Source organism: Saimiri boliviensis, chromosome 12 (assembly GCF_048565385.1).
Source record: "Saimiri boliviensis isolate mSaiBol1 chromosome 12, mSaiBol1.pri, whole genome shotgun sequence".
NCBI classification, from domain to species: Eukaryota; Metazoa; Chordata; class Mammalia; order Primates; family Cebidae; genus Saimiri; species Saimiri boliviensis.
In genome coordinates, this window is record NC_133460.1 from 85,069,256 (window position 1) to 85,093,864 (window position 24,609).

A 24,609-nucleotide genomic window follows, 5' to 3' on the forward strand; every position below is an offset into this window, starting at 1 on the left:
TGCTTAAGGGATTTGATCTTATCTATCCTAGGAGCTTCAGCATTAGCATAGTGCCTGGAACATGGAAGTGCTCAATCAATATTAGATGACTGAATGAAATGGTTTGCTCTCTCCACATAGCCCCACTTACCTGAGCACAGTCACTGGGGAGAAAGCTCATGGCCGTGGCCAGGCTGCCCTGGGCTGCCAGGAGGTTGGCATACTGAGTGACCCTGTAGGTTGTGGCAGGGCCTGGGCTCACCCCAAGAGGACCCCGCAGTAGCTCCAAGCCCCTGTTAAGAACCATCACCTTCTCCATCAGGTCCTATAAGGACAAGGATGAGGGTGGTAAGCTCTCATTGAGGCATATCCTGCTCCCTAAGCCCAGGCAGCTCACTCAGGGATCTCCTACTATGGGCAGAGATGAGGGTACCTGGTCATACCCAGGTGAAGACAGCAGATGATGACATGTAAGAACCATGACAGAGAAGGGACACTTGGCCTCACCTCCCAAGCTGTTAGGATTGGATTTAACTGGACCCATCTGGGTCTTACATTTTTATACATCTCTGCCTCTTCCTTTTGCTTTTTGACCCTTTCTGTGTATACATCATCAACTCTGTTACCCTAATTGTTTCATGTGCGATTTTTGTCTCTACATGAGTCTGTGACCCCCACTTTCTGTGGTGACTCACAGGACACCTGGTAGTTTAGATCCACAGAATTTTTCACAGTAGCTAATAGAAAGGCCAAGCCACACTTGCTCAAATACTGAATACATTTGTAAAACCAAACCTGAGATAGGAAAAAGATTATGAGGACTAACAATGAAGCAGCTGCTGCTTGGGCTCCTCTGAGGGAAGAAGAGACAATCCCAGACACTGAGGACCCTTTGCTCCTCCCTAACACCTTGGCTCCAGCCTGTCCCAGAAGATTCGACTCTGCTAGCTCTGCACATCCTCCACCACTAGCCTCCTAAGGGCCAGGTATGGAGTGGCCAGTATCCTGAAGAGAAGGGGTACCTGCAGAGCCATGGGGGACAAAGCCTGCTGGCATTTTGCCCAGCACTCCACCAGTCGCTCCACAGTCCCTGAGCACACATAACACAGTTGGGCTTCGGAGGTTAGGGCCCTGCCGCCCTCCTGTTCCATGCGAGTTCCCAGCATGTCTGCAGAGACAGGAAAATTTCATTAAAGGCACAGCTGCCCTGTGAGCCCCTCCATCTCCTGTTTGGAAACAGGGACAGGACAATGAGCTTGGGACAAGTAGCTACAGTCACTTTAAGACAACACTGAAACTGAGTGTTGCTGTACAGAGAAGGGGAAAGTGCTCACATCATGATGTGACAAGACAAAGTAAAAGAGGACAACAAAGGATCCCCTCTGAGAGTAGGGGCATGCACTGTGGTCGCTGCCTCCTGGCTGGGCCAGACTCTAGCCCTGACAACATGGCCTGGCTTCCCAGGGCTCAGGCTGCTCCTCCGCCTCCGCCCTGCATGCATCCCTTACTCCATGCTGGAGTCACACCACTTTACCCTGAAGCCTGGGGCCACACCTACCACAGAGCTCAGGGAATTTCTCTGGGCCTGAGTACGTCAGTAGCAAGGCCAGTGCCTCTCTCCAGTTCTTCAGGCTACAGGTACATACCACATCCTTCCAATTCTTCTGCACAACACAGGCTAGAAGCTGTAATGGGCAGAGAGGGAAAGAGGCCATCAGGCATCCATCCAGCCTAGGCAGCAGGAGTCCTGCACAGGCCTCCCGTTAGACCACTGAGTAGGGGCTAGTGGTGGGGTGGGGGCGGTTACAGTAGAAAGAGAGAGGCAGGCAGATACTCAAACACAGGTCCCAGGGTGTGAGTATCCACCTCACGAGGTCCCAGTAATCCCCTCCCTTTTTCTCCTGCAAGATGGGCAGTTACCGAGGAGACTTTGGTTTTCTTCTGGGCCAAGTAGCGCTCCTGTGTTCGCTTCAGCAGATCTGCACCCCCAGCCTGGGCCAGGATAATGGCATCGGCAAAGCGCTCTTCCTTCAGACACAGCTCCACGGCCGGGCCCAGCTCCCCAAGCAGAAGAGCCTGGCTTAGGAGTCCATCAACATCTGCAGGCAGAAGCAACCCCTCTGCATGAGTTGCTCTCAGACCCTAGCTTCCTGCCCCTGGCAGAGCCCACGGCACACCCTCTGTATCTCTGTATCACTCACCCTGCTTTGCTCCAAACTTCACCCTCAAGCTTCATTCCTTGGCAACAAAATGTATTTTGGTGCCCAGGTCTAAAGACAGGGCCCAAGACAAGGGAGGGTACTGGCACAGTGTAAGGTGTGCTTGATCGCCGTGGGCAGGGTTAGAGTCCTCTCAGCAAGGATAGAAAAAAATCTGATACAAGGCCTTCTATAGGAAGGACCTACCCATGAAAACCTATAACCAGAGAGAGCTCTAACTGGTAAGTGACTCACTCAGCATTTGAGATGGTGGGAGGAAGGCATGAGGCAGGGACAAGAAGGGAATGTCTCAAGTCCAAAACCTCTGGGCCCACCTGCTCCTAAGCAGAGACTCTCTCTCTCCCTCAGGGTCAGGGTACCTTTTGTGATGGGGATCTCCCAAGGAGTCATGTTCTGAGGGACCAGCTCATCAAAGAAGGCTGAGGAAGCAGAGGCTTCCTCTGTAGTGTGTTTGGAGGTCTGTATAAGGAAGGACAGAGGTGACTACTTAGGATGGACCCAGAAGACAGAGAGTTGGCTTAGTAGCTCTGAGAGCTCTACTATTTGGCTGTTAATGGGTAAAACTAAAAAAAAAAAATAGCCAGGTAACTTTTGGGAAGGGCCACAGTTCATGGCTAGCCAAGACACAGTTCTTCACCCTCAGTCCAAACGTTTAGGGACTGTGTGCCTCACTCTAGTTTTAAGAGAATGAGGAGTTTGAAAACTTCTGCAGAAGCTAAGAACACACAGAGAGCAAAGAAAAAGGCCAGGAAGGAAAAGGCATCCTAAAGGCAAGTTTCATGTGTTACTCTAGGTCAGGCTGACTGGGCTGCTACCACACCTGGCTGCAGGAGACCTGTTGTCTGTCACTGCTGAGGTCATTTCCCTTGGGCTGAGGACTCTCTCCTAGCCCCACACCACTCTTCAACCATGTGGCCACCTGCAGGGAGAGACCTATGGGAACCACTCTTTCCAATGTAAGATCAAATAAGCATTATCCTCTTTGCCCACCTCCGTACCCTACCAACTGAACTCTCTGAGGTCCCTGATCTATTTTCCTGAGAAACAAACAAACTCGAGGATGTAAAATGCTCACATATGCAAAAATAAGGCCAGGAAGAGGTATGCTGAGGTGGTTTCCTCGGGCAACATTCTCTTCTTCTCTTCAACAAGTACACATTTCTGATGTGAAAAGCAGCTTACCTTCGTCTGAAGCTCATCTTTACTGTATCCTAAAAGCTTTAGGAATTTCATTCTGGAGTCTTGCTCTAAGGTCACCTAAGAAACCACACAACACAGAAAATATTCCATTAAATGAACATAAATGACCCTCTTCCTACACCAAGCTGGGCATCTGTGCCAGTATACTCTCAATTATAGTTCTTTGTACTACTAGAAGTACCCTCAGCAGTCCAATGCCATCTCTCCCTTTTCCTCTCCAGATCTGACTTACTGATGGGCTACGGGCAATGTAAACATAGCCCCCTGCCCCTTGTGTATGACAATTTGACCTTCCATTGACTTCCTAGCTCTGCTACCCTGCTAGTCTGGTAAGAGTAAAATGCCAGCTGTTCCTAGGCAACATGCTTGTGATTGGTAAATTGCACCTGGACTGGAACTATGTAACCTAGAAATAATCAATGTGGACAACATGCTATGTGTTTCCCTGATTGCGGTGGCTCTTGTAACTGGACAGATTCCTTGCAGGGATTCTGGAAGCTATGCTTTTAGAATTGGTAGAAGATATATTGGCTTTTGTGGGCAAGAAGCTTCTAAGTCAGGGCAACTTACACACCTGCCTAATGTATATTCTCATCTCCTTATACCTGAGCTGTCTCTGGGGGGCTGAAGAAGATAATTCTGAATTGTTGCATGACTGCTGAAACGAATCCCACAGAAGATGCCTGCCTGATGCTACCCTGCTGCGGTCCCCATCCCATATCCTTCCAAGGAGACCGATGCCAAGTGTAGCCTACAGTAGTCTTATGGGCCTAAACGTTTGAGAAGACATCCGGTAGAAGTTGCATGGATATAGCAAACAAAGTCAGCTTCCCACTCAATGTCCCAAATACCAAGGAGCAAGCCTTTCTGAAGCTCCTGTAATCTTGGTTCGCTGTCCCGTGCCCTTAATTTATTCCACACTGAACCATGATTTCTAACCATACCTTTCTCATAGTCTCTCTGGGCACCCTTCTCCTTTCATGCTCTTCCCTTGGAAATGTTCACCACACCCAACCAGGAACCCATGACGGACAGCTCTGGGGTAGCTTTTATACCAGAATGCCAGCAAGGCATGGTGGCTCCACACCTGTAATCCCACCACTCTGGAAGGCTAGGGTAGGCTGATCACCTGAGTTGGGGAGTTCGAAACTAGCCTGGTCAACATGGTAAAACCCTGTCACTACTAAAAATATAAAAATTAGCAGGGCATGGTGACAGGTGCCTGTAATCCCAGCTACCCAGGAGGCTGAGGCAGGAGAATCACTTGAACTCAGGAGACGGGGGTTGCAGTAAACTAAGATCACGCCATTGCACTCCAGCCTGGGCAACAAGAGCAAAACTCCATCTCAAAAAACCAAAGCCAAAACCGAAACAGAATGCCCTCTGTTCTATAGGTACCACTGTCCCCTTTGTTTAGCAGAGTAAAGGGTGAACTCCTGACCACTCCCTCTCTTTCCCCTCTCACCATTCCTGGAACTTGTATCCTGCTTACGACAAAAGCATCACTTTTTACTCTTTTCTTCTGACATCATTCTCTAGCTTCACTATATAGTCGAGGTCTTTCTCAAATCCTTCTTCTCTTTCCTAACTTCCTGATGTCCACCTTCATAAGCTCTACTGTGCCTAGCTCAAATTTTCAAGTCCCTCTCAGATGCCCTGGTACAGGCCCAATTCTTTCTGCATTCTTCTGTACAATTCCAAAAATTTGCACAATCATCCCACTGACTGACCAGTCAGCTACTTCCCTTTCTTCCTTCAGATGTCTCACTTGCTCATTTCCTTTGACAGGTCTAGTGCTTCTCCTGGTGTCACAGTGATCTTGAAATTAAATGAGAACTGGAAATGAATCCACGCTTCCAATGTACAGAGGCACCTGAACCCTAGGGCCCACTCCAAGTACGTGCCTTGGGTTACTTGAAACAAACACAAAGCCTTCTTACGACAATATGTCCTTCTGATTAATCTTCTTCCTTTCTCTTCTTTTTCTCTTCCCTTCGTTTTTCTTCCTCGCCATTACCTTACCTGCCCTTTGGCATGATACCATGAAGGCCTTTGCCTTGGCCCTGGCAAAGTATCTAGGACGTCAGCAATAGTAGCAACAAAGAAACACAGCTCATGTATTCCCCATCTTCCCTAGCCACTTCCCAAATGGCCTTTGAGCCTCTGGTAAAGGGTGAAGGTTTTTTGTCCAGATGGTAGGTATGGTGTGGGGAAAATACTAATGGGAGTTAAGGCCTCTGTAATCTGGGGCCCAGTGTGCCTGCACCTCTACTGCAGGCAACACAGGTTGCAGTTCCAGGCTTTGGGGAAACATTTCTGAACGGCTAGCCTTCAGGCTTCCTACCTTCAGGAACTGCCACAGCATCTTTTCGCTTTGCAGTAAAGCTTGCTGGCTCTTGTTCTCACAGTAAGTCAGTAGATTTCCTGATCTCAGGGCCTCCTGCAGCTCAGTTGATCGAAGCAGGAATTCAGATTCCGTGGTGACTTGACTGACGAAGACTAGGCGGGAGCAAGGCTGAGACACGAGACACGCAGGGGTGCTGGGGAGGCCAAAAGTAACCAGCTTCCCTCCAAACTGGTGAGGAAAAGCAAGAAGGGTAAAGGTTATACCTTCGAGCCAAAAACTAACACTAAGTCAGATTCACCGAGACGGCATCTCATGGTTGACCCTAGGCTAGGAAATCACTAAAATAAGAGAGTTCCCGAGGGGGTAGAATAGGATCAGGACTTTAGTATCAAATGTGTCTCCCTACCAAAACCACTTCTGCACTCTTAGCACCATCGGCTTCAAACTTCACCACACAGTACTCACCTTCTGCTCACCTGTCCCGGTACCACCATTCTCCCAGTCACCAGGGCTAAATACCTCAGCAATTAGCAAAGTCTTCGTATCCCCTACAGCCAAGCAATGACAAAGTCCTACCTCTTCTTGTTCACGGTCTTTCAGGCAGGTCCACTCTATCCCATTCCCAGTGTTAGTACACCCAGATTACTAGAATAGTTGGCCTTCGGTTCTTTTCCCTCCTCCAAGCCTTAGACTTCCCTGATACTGCTTGTACCACCCTGCTGCTATTCAGGAGTTTGTGTGGTTTCACAAGGCCACAGGAAAGAGCTTAAGCTCCCCTGCCTGCCGTGCACAAACCTCTGCAAAATCAGGGCCAAACCTATCTTTCCCAGCCTCTCTTTCCCTGCTTGTTTATTACAATCGCTCTGTATCCCTAAAATGCCTGGTGTGTTTCTGTGCCTTTATCCACAACACCCCCACCTGGAGCATCCTTCTCACCAAATTAGATGCCTTATATAAAGCATCTGGCACAAAATAGGACCTTAGACAAGCCCTTTTTACTCCAGCAGTTCTCAACTCTGGCTGCATATTAAAACCACGTGGACAACAATCCAGCCTTGCCAGGCCACACCCCAGACAATACAATCAGAAACTCAGGGGGCGGGCGGGGGGGCCACAGTTCTTCAGGTTATTCCAATATGTATCCAAGGCTGACAACTTTTTTTTTTAAACTTTCACTTTAGGTTAAAAAAGAGTTCAATCTAATGCAGTAAATGTGCATGTTTGTTACACGGTAAACTTGTGTCATGGGGGTTTGTTGTACAGATTATTTGGGGCTTACAACTATGGCTTTACTCCCTAACTAGTCACCATGTCTTTTCCCAATATCTACTTCCTTAATGAACTCTCCCAGTCAGAAGTCTCATTTATCTTGACTACTACAGCACAAAATCTATACCACAGATTAGTGCTAAACAAACCATTTTAACTTTCGATTTGCATAGTACTCGATAGTTTTACAAAGTGGGTACATATATTCTTATATGGTTCATGTTAATTTTCTAAATTAAGCTGGGCAGGCATCAATATCCTTATTTTACGGATAAGAACCATTAAGTTCTGAGAGGTTAAATGATTTGTTCAAGGTTACCCAGCTAATAAACAACAAAGCTATGATAAGAATTCAGGCCTCTTGACCTCAGAATTCTTCACTTCCCTACCTCTTTTTCTTTTTAAGCTCACAGACTATTGAATGTGTTAGTCTTGCCTTCCCAATAAAACTGTTGGCTTTGAAAACTAGAATTCTACTTTTATACATCTGTTTTCAATTCAAACCTAGTGTTTACAGCACTGCACCAAGTATTTCAGGGCCTTGCTATTCAGAGTGCTAGTCCTCAGACCGGCTCCAAGGGCATCAACTGGGAGACTGCCGAAAAATCAGAATTTTGGGCCTTACCCCTGACTCAATGAACCAGATTCTGAATTTTATTTTATTTTATTTTATTTTTTATTTTTTTTCTTTAAGATGGGGTTTCACCATGACGGCCAGGCTGATCTTGAACTCCTGACCTCAGGTGATCCACCCACCTCGGCCTCCCAAAGTGCTAGGATTACAGGCGTGAGCCAGCATGCCCGGCCAGATTCTGAATTTTAACAAGATCCCCAAGTGATGTGTATGCACATTAATAGTTTGTGAAGCACCACTTTGGAGACATAAAATTCAGCAAGACATAGTCCCTATCCTTAAGGAGTCTATTACTTAGTACAGTCTGCATACATGTATATAAATAACGTTAGCATAGTTAGAATGCATCATTACCAAAGTATATATCTGCGGGATTATAGAGAGAGGTTAATTTTGACTTGGGTTAAAGATAGGCACCAAGCAGGAGATAGTATTTAAGAGAGGGGCCTTGTGGCCAGGCACAGTGGCTCATACCTGTAGTCCTAGCTCTTTGGGAGGCCGAGGCAGGCGAATTGCCTGAGCTCAGGAGTTTGAGACCAGCCTCGGCAACATGGTGAAATCCTGTCTCTACTAAAATACAAAAAATTAGCCAGGCGTGGCAGCATGTGCCTGTAGTACCAGCTACTTGGAAGGCTGAGGCAAGAGAATCATAGCCTGAACCCAGGAGGTGGACATTGCAGTGAGCCGAGATTGCACCTCTGCACTTCAGCCTGGGCAATAAAGCAAGACTCCATCTCCGAGAGAGAGAGAGAGAGAGAGAGAGAGAGAGAGAGAGAGAGAGAGAGAGACGCTGAAAGGCTGCAGTAGGATTCAATAGGCCCAGGAGAGAAGCTGAAGGTTAGGGTACAAGCAGAGACAGGAGAGTTAAGGAGTTATTAATGAAACAGAAAGGAGTTATTGGAACACAGGTAACATCTGAGAATGAGATGGAAATGAACACTAGAAAGGTAAGTGGAGCCCTGTGTACATTTAGCCTTGTCTATAAAGCAATGGAAGGCCCAAAGGTTTTGAACAGAGGAATGACAGAATAAAACCTGTTTTTTCTTTCCTTCTCTGTAGTTCCTTTCTACCAGTCCAGACACATAAGGGTTAGAGAAAACTCAGATGGAATCTCAGGCTGTATCTCCATAACTGAGAGTTCTGAGGCAGTCAACTCCTTTTAGACAGGACTGCAGAAGATACAGAATGGGTGAAGCGAAGAGAGGGAAGCTATAGTAACTCTCTCCTTGAAAGGTAAAGTGGGGTCCATTCTGAGACAGAGGCAGTGGGAATACATCTCCTACAGAGCTTACCTCCATGCTGGGCACACGAGAGGCTTCACAAACACAAACACACAACACAACCACACCTATACATCCACTACACTTACAGCAAATGAAACACCTGTTGGTCTTCTAATCCACCTGGGGGGTTTTTTCAGGGGAGGTATCAGTGACGCTTGTGCCACTTGCTCTGGCACCTGCAGTGGTGGGAGAGGCTGGCCTTTGCTGAAGGAAGAGGAGATCTAGGGGGAAAGACACCTGCATCACCGTCATAAAGTGGCAGGGAGGCAGGAACCTACAATCTCCATTTTGGGAGGAACGCTTGAGACCCTAATTTGACCTAGAAAGGTCAGATTCCCATATTCCGGGGCATGGGTAGTGTTCCATCCAAGTAGGAACAAGTAGGCTCTTGGAAAAACTACTACATTCAAAGTCTACAATGGAGGGTGGTACAAAATGGATCTACAGGAGAGGGAAACATAAGAGTCATACTCCTGAAATAACTGTCCCAGCAAAGGGGTCCCACGGTCCCCAAAATACTACAGGGCCCATCCAACAACAAGAGTCAAGGTGAAGGCCTTCCTCATATTGTGGCAGAAACTGACAGCCTTTCAGAAAGACGGGCGCTAGAGCAAAGGTTCAGCCCTCCCAAACCCAGAGCCCTGGTCTCCTAATCTCTAATAGTCCCCACTTCTCAGGTTGTATGTCTCTCTCCCGCAAATAGAGACAGCCCCTTCCCTCCAGCATTCTCTACCAAGCCCTTCAAACCTTGTCAGCCTGTCTCATGTGCTGGACTTCCCAGCTCCTACCCATCACGGAGTACAAACTGATCCAACCGTCGAAGGAGGCGGCAGAGAACACTGAAGGGTCCCGAGGGCACCACTGCACATCAAAGCACCAGCTGCTCTGTGTGGGTAGCTTATATACCACCTAATATGAGGGAACACACCATTAGGGACAGTCCACAAAACCCCAAACACAAGGCTGCAGCTGAGACTTTTCTACCTTCTCTCTCCCATCCCAGCATGCCACAGAAGGGCCGGCCTACCTCACTGCTCCCCAGGTTCCAGCACAAGATCTGGCTGTCCTTAGCACTGCTGAGCAGCAGTTCAGCATCAGCCTGGCTCCACGACACTGACAAGATGCCCCTAAAAAGGGAAGAAAAGAGGAACTAGCATTTGTTGAATGCCTAGTATCAGTAGGGTGCCGTATCTGTCTTTGATACATTTTATAGGGCATACCAGATCATGCCCTATAAAATCCATGGTCTGATAGTATCTTACAAACGAAGAAGATGAGGTTCTGAAAATTAAGTAACTTTCCAACGGCTGCAGAGTCAGACCCCAAATCAAACCCCAGAGCCTGTTCACTATGCACTGCACCACTCTGCCTCTCTCAGATCACCGCAGGACTGCCTACTTCTTTGCACTGATTAGAGAGTAGAGATTATGAATCAGTATGAATCACACAAACACTGATCCCTATGGCTACTTTTAGCCCAGGAGGTAGTAAAGACCTAACCATAAAAAGTCTCCAAGGAGGCCAGGCACAGTGGCTCATGCCTGTAATCCCAACACTTTGGGAGGCTGAGACGGGAGGATCACTTGAGCCCAGGAGATCGAGGCCACAGTGAGCCTTGATCACACCACTGCACTACAGTCTCAATGACGGAGCAAGAACTGGTCTAGAAAAATAAAAGACCCCAAGGAGATATAAAGGCAGCACGGCCCTTTGGTTAGAAAGAACAGATTGTGGAGGGCTGTTCACAGGATAGACAGGAGTCAAATTGTTTTGATGAAGAAGTCCTGGAGGAGGCAAGCTCATCACCTAAAGAAATGAACATTATCCTCACATCAGAGCCTGGGGACTAAACACTGTTCTGGTATTTCTCTTGACCCGATTCCATTCCCATCTCTGGAATTTAGATGGAATCTCAGCCTCCTCTCCATAACCTCAGGGTCTAAGGGCCTCCTCTTGCTTAGGGCTGGAGCTAGTATTGGGTAACTGCATGTTCACTGGACTGGCTTTAAAGCCAGGGAGGATATTTAGTAGCTAAAGTGAGGGATGCATTGCCTCCTACCCAGGCCAGTTATGCCCACCATCCCCCCACAAGGATGTGGATGAGGTCTGAGATGCTACCTGCTGTGGCTCTCCAGCACCTTCAGAGGCGAGGAGGCAAAGCGCAAGTCCCACAGCTGAATCACGGGGAGACGATCATCCTCTGAGCACAGCACTAACTGGGTGGCTATGTCAGGATGCCAAGCCAGGCCTGAGCAGTGCATCTGTGAACAAAGCAGATCCCAATGGGTGCTGTAACCTGACTCTTTTGCCCAGCTGAAATGGGAAAATTTTGTGTCTCTTCTATGTGACTGGGAACATCACAGCCATCAGAGAGTGATGGCCACGAATAAAAAATGGTAGAAGCTTAGAAGCTTCCAGATCAGCTCTGTTTAGCTTCCCTGAGTTTTCACTCTCAATAGGAAATGTGCTAAGTGGCTGACTTCACATGTCCAACAGCTGAAAGCAGAACTCTGGCGTGGGAGAGCAGCTCTAACTGCTAGGTAGGAGAGAGAAGCCAGAGCCTCCACTACTCACCCTGTTGCTGTGATCACTGACTTTGATGATAGGCTCATTCTTCCTGAGATCCCACACAACCGCCTTGCCACTGGGGTGAGCAGAAGACAGAATGTGTTGGGCTTGCCGGTTCCAAGACAATGCCTTGATGTCCTCTGGGGGCTGCTAAGGCAGGATGGGGACAGGAAGATGACAACTTGTCACCTCCTGGACAAAGTGACATCTGCTGTTCCACTGCTGCCAGCCACCCACAGCAAGTCCAAGAATAGACACAGGGCTACCCAAACTAAGAAAGTGTTGGGAAGCTGGGATTTGAATTTTCCAGGGAGGATCCTTTAGCGTATCAGGTATAGAAGTAGAGGGCATGGCGGGCACATCTAGGTTTTATTCCTTCCCAAGGTTCTCCTAAGAGGATAGAGTCAAGACTTTTAAAACAGCCCTCTTGTCTAGGACAAAAACAGAGGGAGAAGGAGGAAGATGAGGGAGGGAGGAAAACATAGACACCCAAGACCCGCAGAGAGTGAGGCCGAGAGAGAAACCACAAGATGCTATCAGATTCATACTTAACTTACCTGGTGATACTGTAAGCACAAGACAGAGAAAACGCCGGGAAGCAAAAAAAGATGGGCCTAGTTACAGATTGACAGATAGGCTCTCCAAGACAGAAGACCAGGTCCCCAACCGCATGGGACAGCCACATGCAGAAAGAACAAAGCTGACTCTCCCCACAAAAAGGACAAAGGTCTGTCTGGGGTCCTCTCCTAGTTCCCTTTTTGCTGGGCCCAGTGCCCTACCCAACCCTGCAACAGCTCTACTATGAGAAACAGCACTCCCATCCCTTCTTGTGGTGTCTTTTGCTCTCCCCACCTTTCATCTGCCTCCCAGAAACTCCTAGAACAAGTAAGGAGCACAAACCAACCACCCCATACACACCCTCCACCCACCCACCGTCCTAGCTCTTAGCTGGCTGGTAGCATGTTAGTCTGTGGAGCTTTACTGCCCTCCAGTGGTAAAGCCTGAAATCTCTCGACCTCCAACTGGCGGCAGAACTCGAGTTTATTTAGGAAAATCAGCGGCACACTCAAAGCAGCAGCCAGGGTTGGGTGCTGGGGGTGCTCTTCACCTGCGACTTGGATCCCAGGGTCACTGGTACATTCGAGTGATTCAAATCCCAAATGAAGATTTCAGAATTGCTGGCTCCTGAAGCCAGGAGGTTGCCCTGTATAAGAATAAAAGGTGTTTGGAGACACACTACCCTAGGAAGAAATAGAGCAAGAAAGGAGGAAAGAGACCCACATTTGGGGCTATCAAAAGCCTCCCCTGAAACAGCCTGGAAAGGGGTCAGAGTTACAGACCGGAGGCCACAAGTGAATGCTTCTACTCAGATCTGCTGCTCCCTGGCTTGGCCATGTTGCCCAACTGAAATGTAGTACCTGGAAAGGGTTAAAGTCGAGGGCTCTGACAGCCCCCGTGTGCTTCTGTTTCTGGGCAATCACAGGCTCCTTCCCCGAAGACAGGATGTGGGTCGCATTGTATAGAATAAGGATGCCATTGTCCCCGCCGCCTGCAATAACCCCGGAGCCTTCCAGAAGCCCACTGCCAAAGCTCCCCCAGATCAGCTTGTGAAACCTACAAAGAGGAGGAACTGGCATCAGTACAAACTTAGGTTCGTGTCAGTAAGCAGAGGATGACATCTTTTCAGCTTCTGCCATTATGCAGGCATCCCCACCCCTAGCTGGGACCTGCCTGTCTCCTTCATTTCCCAGACAGAAAGGAGGTAACCTCTGCCCAGTCCTGCCCTTTCTCTGAAAATAATATTCCATCTATGTTACACTAGAAGCCAAGAAGCCACTGCGTCTGAGTTGTGTGGAGGTATATATATGTGTACATTTTTAAGTTAACATTGGGGTTATATAGGCCCTGTGATATATACTTCAAATAGATTTCTTCACGTAATCTTCACAACTCAAATAGTCAGGTAATAATAGCAACCACTTACAACCACTTACACTGACTGAATACTTGCTATGTATCAGCACTGTTTTAAGTGCTTTAGATTTATTAGCTGATTGAATATTTAACCTCGTGAAGTATTACTATTATTTTCATTTTCAATGGAGGAAACTGAGGCACAAAGAAGTTACAAAATTTCTGTACACAGAGCTAGTAATTTTATTCCCATTTTATGATAAATGCTAGGAAGTAGCAGGGTCAAGCTTCAAAGTCAGGCCCATCTTATTCCAGAGCCTGAGCTCTTAACATCATAAAACACTGTCTCCTATTAAGAGAAAGACCCAAGCTCTTCTGTAACTATTAGAATCAGGATCCCTAGACCAACACTTGCTGTCCCCTCTTCACTCTCAAACTGGAAATGAGAAAAGACCCAATGCCTCTCCCATGTGGCTGGCCCACTGGAGTGGCCATGTGGCTGCAAAGGGCCCGCCCTAGAGACATAGACGCATGAAAGGATACATTCCCAGTCAGAAAATGGTTTTCTGGCTTTCTGAGGATGTTTCTGTAAGATACTGACGATGTGTTGCCCCCAGAGAAAAAGATCCCTTTGGGTACCTGGATCCCCTTCCAGACAAGTTTGGGTCTTCTGCAAAGCCCCTACGGGAGGCATGTGAAATCTCTGAAGCCTTATAGGTGGTCTGTTTCTCACTTCATAGCTGCTAGCCAAGGACATTTCCACAGCCCTTTGGAGAAGCCAGGTATCATGCCAAATGATGTTACGAGATCTCTAACTATAATGAAATATTCCCTGGGAACAGTCAGCAAAGCAACTGAGTGGGGTGACAGGCAAGAACTTGCTAGGCCAGTCACTGGAGCAGAGCCAGCTGGTCAGAAGCAAAGCGTGGAGCACCAGCTCAGACCAGGTCAGCATCTGATGCAAAACGGCAGAGCCAACACAATGCTAGCCAAGAGGCTACTGTCAGAAAGGCTGTTTTCTAAGGTTGCAGTGATCTTAATTTAGCACAGAGAAGTTTTTCCATATGGGCTCAAGAGGCAACCATGTCATCCAGGGACTGGAGCTCAGGAGGGGTAGACGGCATGTCAACTGAGTAGCTAGAGAAGCCCACGGTAGGTCACACAGAAATCAGAGGAGGGTATGTTCAGTGAAAAACACACATAAGAATGCAGAGGGTGCAGTGACCTCAGCATGGTCAGAACACATGACATACAGAGCAGAGTGAAAGGTACCTGAGACCTCAAGGGGAGTCACCAAGGGGTTGGAAAAGAGGGCAGTTACTTCAGAGTGCCTGAAATGCCACATATAGGGTGTGACAAAAAGATTTTCTTTCTGTATGCGTGCAGAAAGCACATGTCTGTGGTTAACCACCTCACTAGTGAGGGTAAAGCTGGCGCCTAAATAGGTTGTGACAGATAGCACCTGGGAGAATGGGCACACCGGGGTGGAGTTAAGCAAGGAAGGCGACTTGATCATTCAGGATGCCCAGGGAGTGTCAATCATCTCTACTCTGCAAGTGAAAACGGAACAAGAGGATCTTCAGGATCCAAATTTGGTTGAGGCATGGGTTTGGAGAAAGAGATGGGCGGGTGTGTACTATTCTGCAACTTTCCTGTAAGCTTGGATTTTTAAAAAATAAAAAGTTAAAAAACAAAAAAGGTGGTCTAGCTGGGCACAGTGGCTCACTCCTATAATCCTAGGTACTCAGGAGGCTAAGGCGGAGGAACACTTGTGCCCAGGAGATGGAAGCCAGCCCGGTCAATATAGCGATACCTTATGTCTATTTTTTTAATGTTATTTTCTTAGTAAGTTTCTTTTCAAAAAAAATCCCAGCTTCATGTTGGTGAACTAAAGTGAAAAGAGTTTATCCACATTCAAGCCAAAATAACTTGGGACACTCAAGTCTCCCTAGAAGTCAAACTGAGTGGTTAAGGCAGTATTCCAAGCTGGAGAATGAATGGAGCATTGGCTGTCTGAGAGGCAAGCTACTTTTCTCAATGCCTAATATACAACAAACTACTATGCAGCTACTGTGAATCCTCAATTTACAGTGGGGAAAAAACGGTTCAGGGAAGTTAGATCATGTGTCCAAGAGGACAGCAAGGGGCAGAGCTGGGATATCAACTCAGGTCTATGCACCAACCAACCCATGCTCTCTCTATTATCTATCTTGATGCCTCTAGGAAGGCAAGTCTTGAGAACAGGAAAACAAGAGAAGTATACAAACGATTTTTTTCTGCTTGACGTTGTCCCTTACAGAAATCACCCAAAGAGAGGACAGAGTGCTCCCCAAGCAGCTAGAATTGAGATAAAAATAGAATGACAGGGCCGGGCGCGGTGGCTCACGCCTGTAATCCCAGCACTTTGGGAGGCCGAGGCGGGTGGATCACAAGGTCAAGAGATCAAGACCATCCTGGTCAACATGGTGAAACCCCGTCTCTACTAAAAATACAAAAAATTAGCTGGGCATGGTGGGGCGTGCCTGTAATCCCAGCTACTCAGGAGGCTGACGCAGGAGAATTGCCTGAACCCAGGAGGCGGAGGTTGTGGTGAGCCGAGATCGCGCCATTGCACTCCAGCCTGGGTATCAAGAGCGAAACTCTGTCTCAAGAAAAGGAATGACAGAAGATAGATCCTCTACTTTCTCCATGTTACTTGAGGGTGGTTCTTCCAGAGGTTATTGGGCCACTCCAGAAAGCTAGAAACTCAGTGTATAGAGAGGCTAAGGTACAGCAGATCACACAATGTCCTCTCACCTCATTTATCCACAGCAACTATGTCCTCAGTCAATGATATAAACAATGTATTATTCTCCCAGAAATCTTTCTTTTTGAGTGAAATTCATCTAACCAAACACTGTTTGCTTCACTGCACATGCTAATCCATATTGATTCTGACTGCATCCAGAGGCGTTTAACCATGCACTCTTCTGTCTACTTACTGCTTCAGGCTGTCTCTTATCTATACCCATACTGATGTTTCAGAACATTTTTCTTTTAGTCAAATATTTCTAGGTAGATAAGATTTCACTGATGCATCATAGATTGAGGATTAAGGGGATCTTCAGGATCCACATTTGGTTGAGGCATGGGTTTGGAGAAAAGGGCAGGCAGAGAATGGGGAAGATTCTGAAAGGTATGTGTTTAGTTGATAATGAAGAGATACAGGAAGAGGTTTAAAAAAAGGAAAAAGGTGGGAGGCCGAGGCGGGTGGATCACAAGGTCAAGAGATCGAGACCGTCCTGGTCAACAAGGTGAAACCCTGTCTCTACTAAAAATACAAAAAATTAGCTGGGCATGGTGGCATGTGCCTGTAATCCCAGCTGCTCAGGAGGCTGAGGCAGGAGAGTTGCCTGAACCCAGGAGGCGGAGGTTGCGGTGAGCCGAGATTGTGCCACTGCACTCCAGCCTGGGTAACAAGAGCGAAACCCCATCTCAAAAAAAAAAAAAAAAAAAAAAGGAAAAGGGAGGAAGACTACTAGAAAATAAAAGGGAATAAGAGACTGAACATGAAACCTGAATTCAGGTCTCAAATAGTTTCTTAGAAGTCATCTTGTACAGTCTTTTCTTTATACGTAAGTGAGGGAACCTAAGGTAACTGACTTGATTTTCTCAAGCCACATAGCTTTGCTGGTATTATGGCCAATGCTACAGCCCCACACAACTGTCCCTTATGCCACACCAAGCAGAATATGACAGAAAAAAGGAGAGAGGAAGACATAAAGCAAAGAATGAGTGGCCCTCTATCTGCCCTGATCATCCTGGTCAATAGTTTCTGATACTGACTATTGAGCATGTGACCTAACCTAGAATGGAACAGAATGAAGTGGGTGTCTTAGACCCTGGGGTGTCTAAGATAATTTCTTCAGAAAGGCCCCAACGGGGCTGTGTCAAAGGTAATCCCTTTGGGATTGAGGTCTTTGGGAATGCAGTTCAATCTCTAAATATAGTTACAGAGGTGGGAAAGGAAAGCAGAGATGAAATATTATCAATAGGGTTAACTGTACTATTTATTCTGGTTATTGGCCCCAAATCCCTACAGAGTGGATCAGGAGTATGAGGTAAAGTTCATGACTCCCAAATTCAAACTAACAGCTTGAAAAACTCTTAAGACACTAAGACTAACTGTAACTGAAGGGCTGGATTTGAATGCTGTTTGGTAACTCAAAAGTTCCTTTTTTTTTTTTTTTTTTTCATTTTTTGAGGTAGAGTCTTGCTCTGTTGCCCAGGCTGGAGTGCGGTGGTGCCATCTCGGCTCACTGCAACCTCTACCTCCCATATGAAAGCAATTCTGGTGCCTCAGCCGCCCAAGTAGGTGAAATTACAGGCGTACACCACTGTACCCAGCTGACTTTTGTATTTTTAGTAGAGACATGTTTCTCAGGCTGGTCTTGAGCTCCTGGCCTCAAGCAATCCACCTCCCTTGGCCTCCCAAAGTTCTGGGATTATAGGCATGAGTCACTCCGCCTGGCCGGTAACCGGGAGTTTCTAAAATCATTCATATAACAAATATTTATGAAATATAATGCTAGGCACTGCTCTAAGTGCTGGAGATAGAGCAGTGAGTAAAACATAAAATCTCAGTGGGTGTGGTGGCTCACACCTGTAATCCCAGCACTTTGGGAGGCTAAGGTGGGCAAATCACCTGAGGTCAGGAATTTGAGGCCAGCCTAGCCAACATGGTGAAACCCCATCTCTAGTAATAATAGAAAAAATTAGCTGGGCATGGTGGCACGTGGCTGTCATCCCAGCTACTCCTCAGGCTGAGGCAGGAGAATGGCTTGATTCCAGGAGGCGGAAGTTGCAGTGACCTGAGATTGCACCACTGTACTCCATCTCAGGTGACAAAGTCAGGCTCTGTCTCTAAAAAAACCCCTAAAAACCAAAACAAAACATTAAAATCTATGCCCACGTAGATATCAGCATTCAGATTCTAAGAATATATTGCCTCTTTCTTAAGAACCCTTAGCCCTAAGGAGCCACTCCTATGCTGAAGCTGTTGCTTTGCTTGTTGAGGAATAGAACCCTTGTCCAGTGCCCCCTCACCCTTTTTTCCTTTCCTATCAGCTTTCTCAGGTTGAATCTCTTTTTTAATCTCCAGCAGTATAAACACCTTGACTTAGCTCACCCCTTTAAGGGACTCCTTCAGAAATACTTGCTTAGGGGCTAAGAATATCTAATCATCATCAGTAAATCCTCAAGTGCCTGCTCTTCAAAGGATACAGGTACTGGAAACACAGAGATGTACAAAAGCCTGCAAAATAAGAGATGCTGTCATAAAGTGATATAGGAGCTCAAGAAAAGGTAAACAACTAACCCTTTCACTATTAGGTTAAACCATGAAAAGAAAGAGGGTACTTCTGCCTAAATGTTTTAACTAATCGCTTAGATGGACCAAGGAATACACAATGAGTTCATCAGTCATCAGATGGAATGTGGCCGGCCTTCTAGACCAGTAACATCTAATCTAAAAAAAAAAAAAAAACCAATATTAATAGAAATTATACTTTATTAATAGTATAGCCAGCTGGCACAGTGGCTCACACCTATAGTCTCAGCACTTTGGGAGGCCGAGGCGGGTGATCACTTGAGCTCAGGAGTTCAAGACCAGCCTGGGCAACGTGGCAAAACCCCATATTTTCTAAAAATGTGAAAAATTAGCCAGGTATGGTGACATATGCCTGCAGTCCCAGCTACTCAGGGGGCTGAGAAGGGAGGATCACTTGAGCCCAGAAGGTGGAGGTTGCAGTGAGGCCTGATCATGCCACTGTAATCCAGCCTAGGTGACAAAGTGAGACCCTGTTCTTTAAAAAAAAAAAAAAAAAAAGGTTGTCCTAGAAAGGGACAAAAAAAAAAAAAAAAGTACATGTATATATTTATATTGCATATGTAACTTGAATATAACAAATATTCACATTTTTTCTGATGATATAAAAATTTGGAGACCATCGCTTCAGATTGTAAGCCCCACCTTTATAACCTTTAAAAGAACAGCACAATAACGGAAAGAAGGTAGGCTATGGACTCAGATAGGCCTTGACTTAAATCCTAGCTTCTCAGAGTTTCAGTTCCCTCCTATGTAAAATGGAAATATGGTACTTATCACTTATTATGACGAATAAATAAAATGTACAGAATTTCTAGCACAGCATCTGGCTGTACACATGTGCTCAACAAATGATAATATCTAGAGCTGGAAGCCTGCAAGAGCCACAGAATCCATGAGAACCAATCAGTGTCTAAGATCAATGAGGAGAGGATCATTCGTTCTTTCCCTTGTTGGCAGAGAGGGTGATATTGTGTAAGGCTGTTATATTCATAAGAGCCAAGGGAGGAAGGAGCCAGTATCTCTGGGTTCAAAGACAGACCAGGTACACGTGGGTCCAGGCTTGTCTGAGGCATCTCTATCACATGCATTCAGCCTGACACTGCTACTGCTGCTGACTGGAAAGGTGGGGGTGGTTGTTTTTAAAATTCTTTTGCAAAATAAGCCCTGAGTTAACTTCTCTCCAACTTGGCAAAGCTCCTTCTTCCCTCATGTGGCTCTGATGAGCCCTGAAAAACACACACCACTCCCAGGATTCCTCGTCAGTGTATTTGTCAGGACCTACCCTGTATACCCACCAATAGATCAGACAATACCTGCTCGAGGCAGAAAGGACTCCTTTACGTTTCAAGTCCAGAGAAGGGTCCCTGAAATCAACCTCAAATATTTCCAATGTGCCATTTGTGCTGAAGGAGGAATCCAGCTGTTGGGCAGATGTTCCTAGGCACAAGAAAAGTCAAGAGGCAGCATATGAGCAACAATATATGCAGGAATTTCAGGTGTAAGAGAATTAAGGAGTGAAGAGGAGGAGGAATAGAAGAGAGCTAGATATACCCTTTCTCAAAAGGTAACTACAAAAGCAAGAAAACATGATGTACCCAACCTTGAGCCACAGTTGCAGGCAGCCCTCATGTCCCCAAAACACCTAATATCCCCTTGCTTATGCTGTGAACCATCCTACCTCCCTGTGAGCTGAAAGCTTTCTCTGATGCCCAACCAGTAATTCTAGATACTAAATTCCCCTCAACCTATGTACTTTCAATGGATCCTAATCCACTGTGTCACCGTACCTGTGGCCAGATACAAAGGGTACTGGCTGGCTGGGCTCCACACCTGGACGGCGGGCCGCTCAAGTTCCTTCAGCTTCATGGTGTATCCTGCAGGTGGCAGAAAACTGACATGGCCCCTGGCCCACTGAAAATAGAAACCAGCAAACTTAACAGCCAGATCCAGGCAGCAACTGTGGGCAAGAGATCTTGTTTGTCTTCTCCAAGATAGGGCATCTCAGGGCAACACAGAGTGACAAATACGTGACCATCTGCAGATCTAAGCATAGTTCATTTACCCAATTACTGAAATCTAATGCTTTAAACCCCAAAAGATATTCAACCACACTGGCTACCACAGGTCCAGTGGTGATAACCATCAAACCAGACAATCCCTCAGTGCTTTTTGTCCATTTCCTTGGCTTTAAATAGCATCCACATGCTGATGATCCCCAAATTGATACCACCACCACAAATCTCTCCTCTAAGCTCCAAGTTCTTACGTCCAGTTTCTTTCCCCTCCCCCCCCTTTTTTTTTGAGACAGAGACTTGCTCTGTCACCCAGGCTGGAGTGCAATGGCACAATCTCGGTTCACTGCAACCTCTGCCTCCTGGGTTCAAGTGATGCGATTCTCCTGCCTCAGCCTCCTGAGTGGCTGGGATTACAGGCATGTGAAACCATGCTCGTCTAATTTTTATATTTTTAGTAGAGAAGGGGGTTTTACCAGGCTGGTCTCAAACTCCTGACCTCAAGTGATCAGCTTGCCTATATGCAATTTCTAATCAAATGTTTCCCTGGATATAACAGATCCCTAACGTGGGTTGTAAACTCCCATTTTAGTCTGTCTAAAATGGAATTCTCTATTCTACCACCTCTTCTGTTTTTTTTTTTTTCCCCAGAAAGGAGCAGTCACAATCTCTTCTATTCTTCCTCCAGTTTTCTTCATCTTGGTAAATGGTTCCACTATTCACCCAATTGCTCAACCCAGAAGCCTGAAAATCCCTCTTGATCTTTCCTTCTCCCTCTTTCTCTTCTAATCCATCATTTAGTCTGATTTTACCTACAAAACATATCTTAATCTGTCTACTTTTCTCTATTTTTGCTGCCAACAGCCTTTTTGATTATATCATCTCTCACCTGGATTACTGCAACAGTCTCCCAACTAGCTAACCACTTACTCCTCAAGCCATTACCCAATTCACTCTTTACACAGCAGCAGGAGTGAACTTCTAAAAAAAAAAAAAAAGGATTTTGGCATTCTATGCTTAAAGTCTTTCATGATTTCTCTCATACACAAAATAAAATTCAAACATCTTAAAGCCGTGCCCAAAGGCTCCAGCTTACCACTTCATCTTTTGATTCTTCTCCTTATTCATTGTGCTTAGCCAAGCTAGCCTTTAATTTCCTGACATTTTCCTTCCTTAGAGCCTTTGCAAATGCTGTTCCCTATACTCTGAATGCTCTTCCCTTCACTTTCTACGTAACTGGCTCCTTATCTCTTTCTGGGCTCAGCTTCTCACTTTCCCAGATAAGTGAACTACCCAATCACAAAGTCTCAATTTTTTTCTTCCTAGCAATTTATAATTACATATTTATTTACATTTACACTGTGGGTCTCTTCCACTAATATGCAAGCTCCATGACAGCTGGCACTGTGTCTGCTTTTTTCACCATGTTGTAACTAGCTTGCAAACGAACCTTTGGCATACGGTAAGAACTCGAATGTAGACATCCATTTTAACTCTGTGGTTTCTGATCTAATTCTAATGTTTATTCAAGGTCTCATCCCAACAGGCTAGCAAAGAGGTAGAAAGAATTTTTTAAAAAATTACACTGAAGTTGAGAAAGCCTGGAACCTACTGTGACCTGCTTGAATAAGCTATAGTCAGATCAGTCTCGCCTACAGAAACAGGAGATAGTATTACTTAATCGCTAATGCACTTTCCAGCTTTAAAAAAGTTTAAGGCTGCCCGTTAAGCCAAGATTTCCAAGGGACCTTTAAACACTGGTGGCTACTATCGGGTATCCTGTGACCAGCTCAACACTCTGCTACACAGTCACTAGTGCCACCTGCTGGTCACAATCATTTTCAGGCTTCTGGGGAAAGCCCCTAATAACAAAAACAGGAGCTATGATAAGGAGCTGTGCATTTGATGTGCATATCTCATTTAATTCTCTCAATGGTCCTATTAGGTAAGCAAGTACTACGATTATCCCCACTTTCCAGAGATGACAACTGGCTAGGCCAGGATGTGAACCTCCATCAGCCTCAAGAGCTCGTATTTCTTTTTTTTTTTTTGAGACGGAGTTTCGCTCTTGTTACCCAGGCTGGAGTGCAATGGCGCCATCTCGGCTCACCGCAACCTCCGCCTCCTGGGTTCAAGCAATTCTCCTGCCTCAGCCTCCTGAGTAGCTGGGATTACAGGCACGCGCCACCATGCCCAGCTAATTTTTTGTATTTTTAGTAGAGACGGGGTTTCACCGTGTTGACCAGGATGGTCTCGATCTCTTGACCTCATGATCCACCCGCCTCGGCCTCCCAAAGTGCTGGGATTACAGGCTTGAGCCACCGCGCCCGGCCAAGAGCTCGTATTTCTAACCACTGTATTTAAATACAGAAAGTGTTTAAATCGCTGACAGTCTAGGAATTGGGAAAATGGGCTCTTAATTCACATTGTTCAGAGGCATCTGTTACAAAAAGGGCCCCTGCCGGGGTCAGACTGGCCATGGGGGCGTGAGGGGGAGATAACCAAGGACATGCTGGACAGACCCGCCGTGCAGGAAGGCACCAGCTACCCTTGGCAGTCCAGTCCCTAGGGAGGGCGGTCAGCACAGCTTCTTCCCCGCGGTCGCCGAAGCCCGGCGCGCCAGGCTCAGCAACGACAGGTCTTCCCGCCCGGCCCAAACGCAGCGACACCCGGCGGGCCAGGTCAGGACCGAGGCGGACGGGAAGGCGCGAGGGCAGCGCTGAACAGGGAGACCCGCGTCGGGCTGGGGGCTCCCGTGCGGCAGGGACAGCAGAGCCGGATCCAATTCAAGAGCAGGCGTAGCGGAGGCCCCCGGGGCCAGGACCCGCGGGCAGGGTAGGCGCTCCGCCGAGGAAGGAGCAGGGCTCCGGGTCTCAGCGCAGTCTCTGCTCCCAGGGACCGCAGACCGGCGGGGCGAACCAACCTGTGCGGAGGACCCCGGGCCGGGGTCAGGCGCGGCGGCGGAGCGGGTCCTCTCGCGCGGAGCCGGGCGCCGTGGACGGCGGCTGCGGAGGGCCAAAAGCGGCGCGGACCGGGTACGGCTCCGTCGTAAACACGCTCCGCGGGCGCCGAGCCCAAGACCGGCACAGACCCACGGAGAACGTTTCCAAACGGGATTCTGGCTTTTAACCGGGGCTCCCTCACCTGCCCTGTGATTTGCGCAGTGGGTCAGATCCGGTCCAGTAAGCTCCGGTCCGTTGAGTTTCAGCCAGGGGAGAAGACCCGGCCCTATCCTCAGGAGTGGAATCCATTTAGTTGAAACGGTAAATTGATGCCCTGCAGCCCAGCAGAAACTGGTACCCAAAAACTTGGTTGGATTGAGGGCTCTAAGTGTGTGGGGGGCGAGACTACAGGGCCAGGGGCTTCCTGAAATATTTCAGGATCATAGGAGGGTTGTTATCCTTTGGAGCTGCAAGAACACAGGTGATATTCCAGCAAGGAGGAAGAAGCCAAACCGGCCAATAGGCACCCTGGAATTTTCCATACCGTGAATGAGACAGAGACAGGAGGGGATTGGATGCGGATTGTGGAGTTCCAATTCAATTCTGCAGTTAAGTGAGTTACTGAAAATTACGGGGTAGGATGCAGTAAGATAAAAAATATTGGCCGGGCGCGGTGGCTCACGCCTGTAATCCCAGCCCTTTTGGAGGTGGAGGCGGGCAGATCACCTGAGGTGGGGAGTTGAAGACCAGCCTGACAAACATGGAGAAACCTGGTCTCCACTAAAAATACAAAATTAGCCAGGCGTGGTGGTGCAGGCCTGTAATCCCAGCCACTTGGGAGGCTGAAGCAGGAGAATCGCTTGAACCCAGGAGG

General features: G+C 47.2%; 1 protein-coding gene across 10 annotated transcripts in view; it reads right to left on the reverse strand.

Annotated features, from left to right (window-relative positions):
• The window catches only part of SEC31B (SEC31 homolog B, COPII coat complex component), a 36,905-nt gene extending 12,664 nt beyond the window's left edge, over positions 1–24,241 (reverse strand). For 3 of the 10 annotated variants that reach the window (XR_012512920.1, XM_074382755.1, XM_010333177.3), the window contains exons 1-18: positions 23,717–23,812; positions 20,569–20,655; positions 20,095–20,218; positions 12,918–13,113; positions 12,608–12,703; positions 11,506–11,649; positions 11,050–11,192; positions 9,959–10,058; positions 9,679–9,840; positions 9,018–9,152; positions 5,743–5,973; positions 3,381–3,455; positions 3,019–3,117; positions 2,558–2,657; positions 1,900–2,078; positions 1,538–1,664; positions 1,002–1,147; positions 131–304 (exon numbers count right to left, since the gene is read on the reverse strand). Coding sequence is in view for 9 of the 10 variants with exons in the window: in XM_074382755.1 (XP_074238856.1) it covers positions 131–304; positions 1,002–1,147; positions 1,538–1,664; positions 1,900–2,078; positions 2,558–2,657; positions 3,019–3,117; positions 3,381–3,455; positions 5,743–5,973; positions 9,018–9,152; positions 9,679–9,840; positions 9,959–10,058; positions 11,050–11,192; positions 11,506–11,649; positions 12,608–12,703; positions 12,918–13,113; positions 20,095–20,218; positions 20,569–20,647 (2,310 nt within the window). In the remaining variant the exon portion in view is untranslated. Of the gene's footprint in view, positions 1–130; positions 305–1,001; positions 1,148–1,537; positions 1,665–1,899; positions 2,079–2,557; positions 2,658–3,018; positions 3,118–3,380; positions 3,456–5,742; positions 5,974–9,017; positions 9,153–9,678; positions 9,841–9,958; positions 10,059–11,049; positions 11,193–11,505; positions 11,650–12,607; positions 12,704–12,917; positions 13,114–20,094; positions 20,219–20,568; positions 20,693–23,315; positions 23,561–23,716; positions 23,813–23,937 lie in introns of those variants that run through there. The other 7 variants (XM_010333180.3, XM_074382753.1, XM_010333181.3 and 4 more) reach the window with 7 other exon arrangements.
• Between the last annotated feature and the right edge of the window lie 368 nt (positions 24,242–24,609).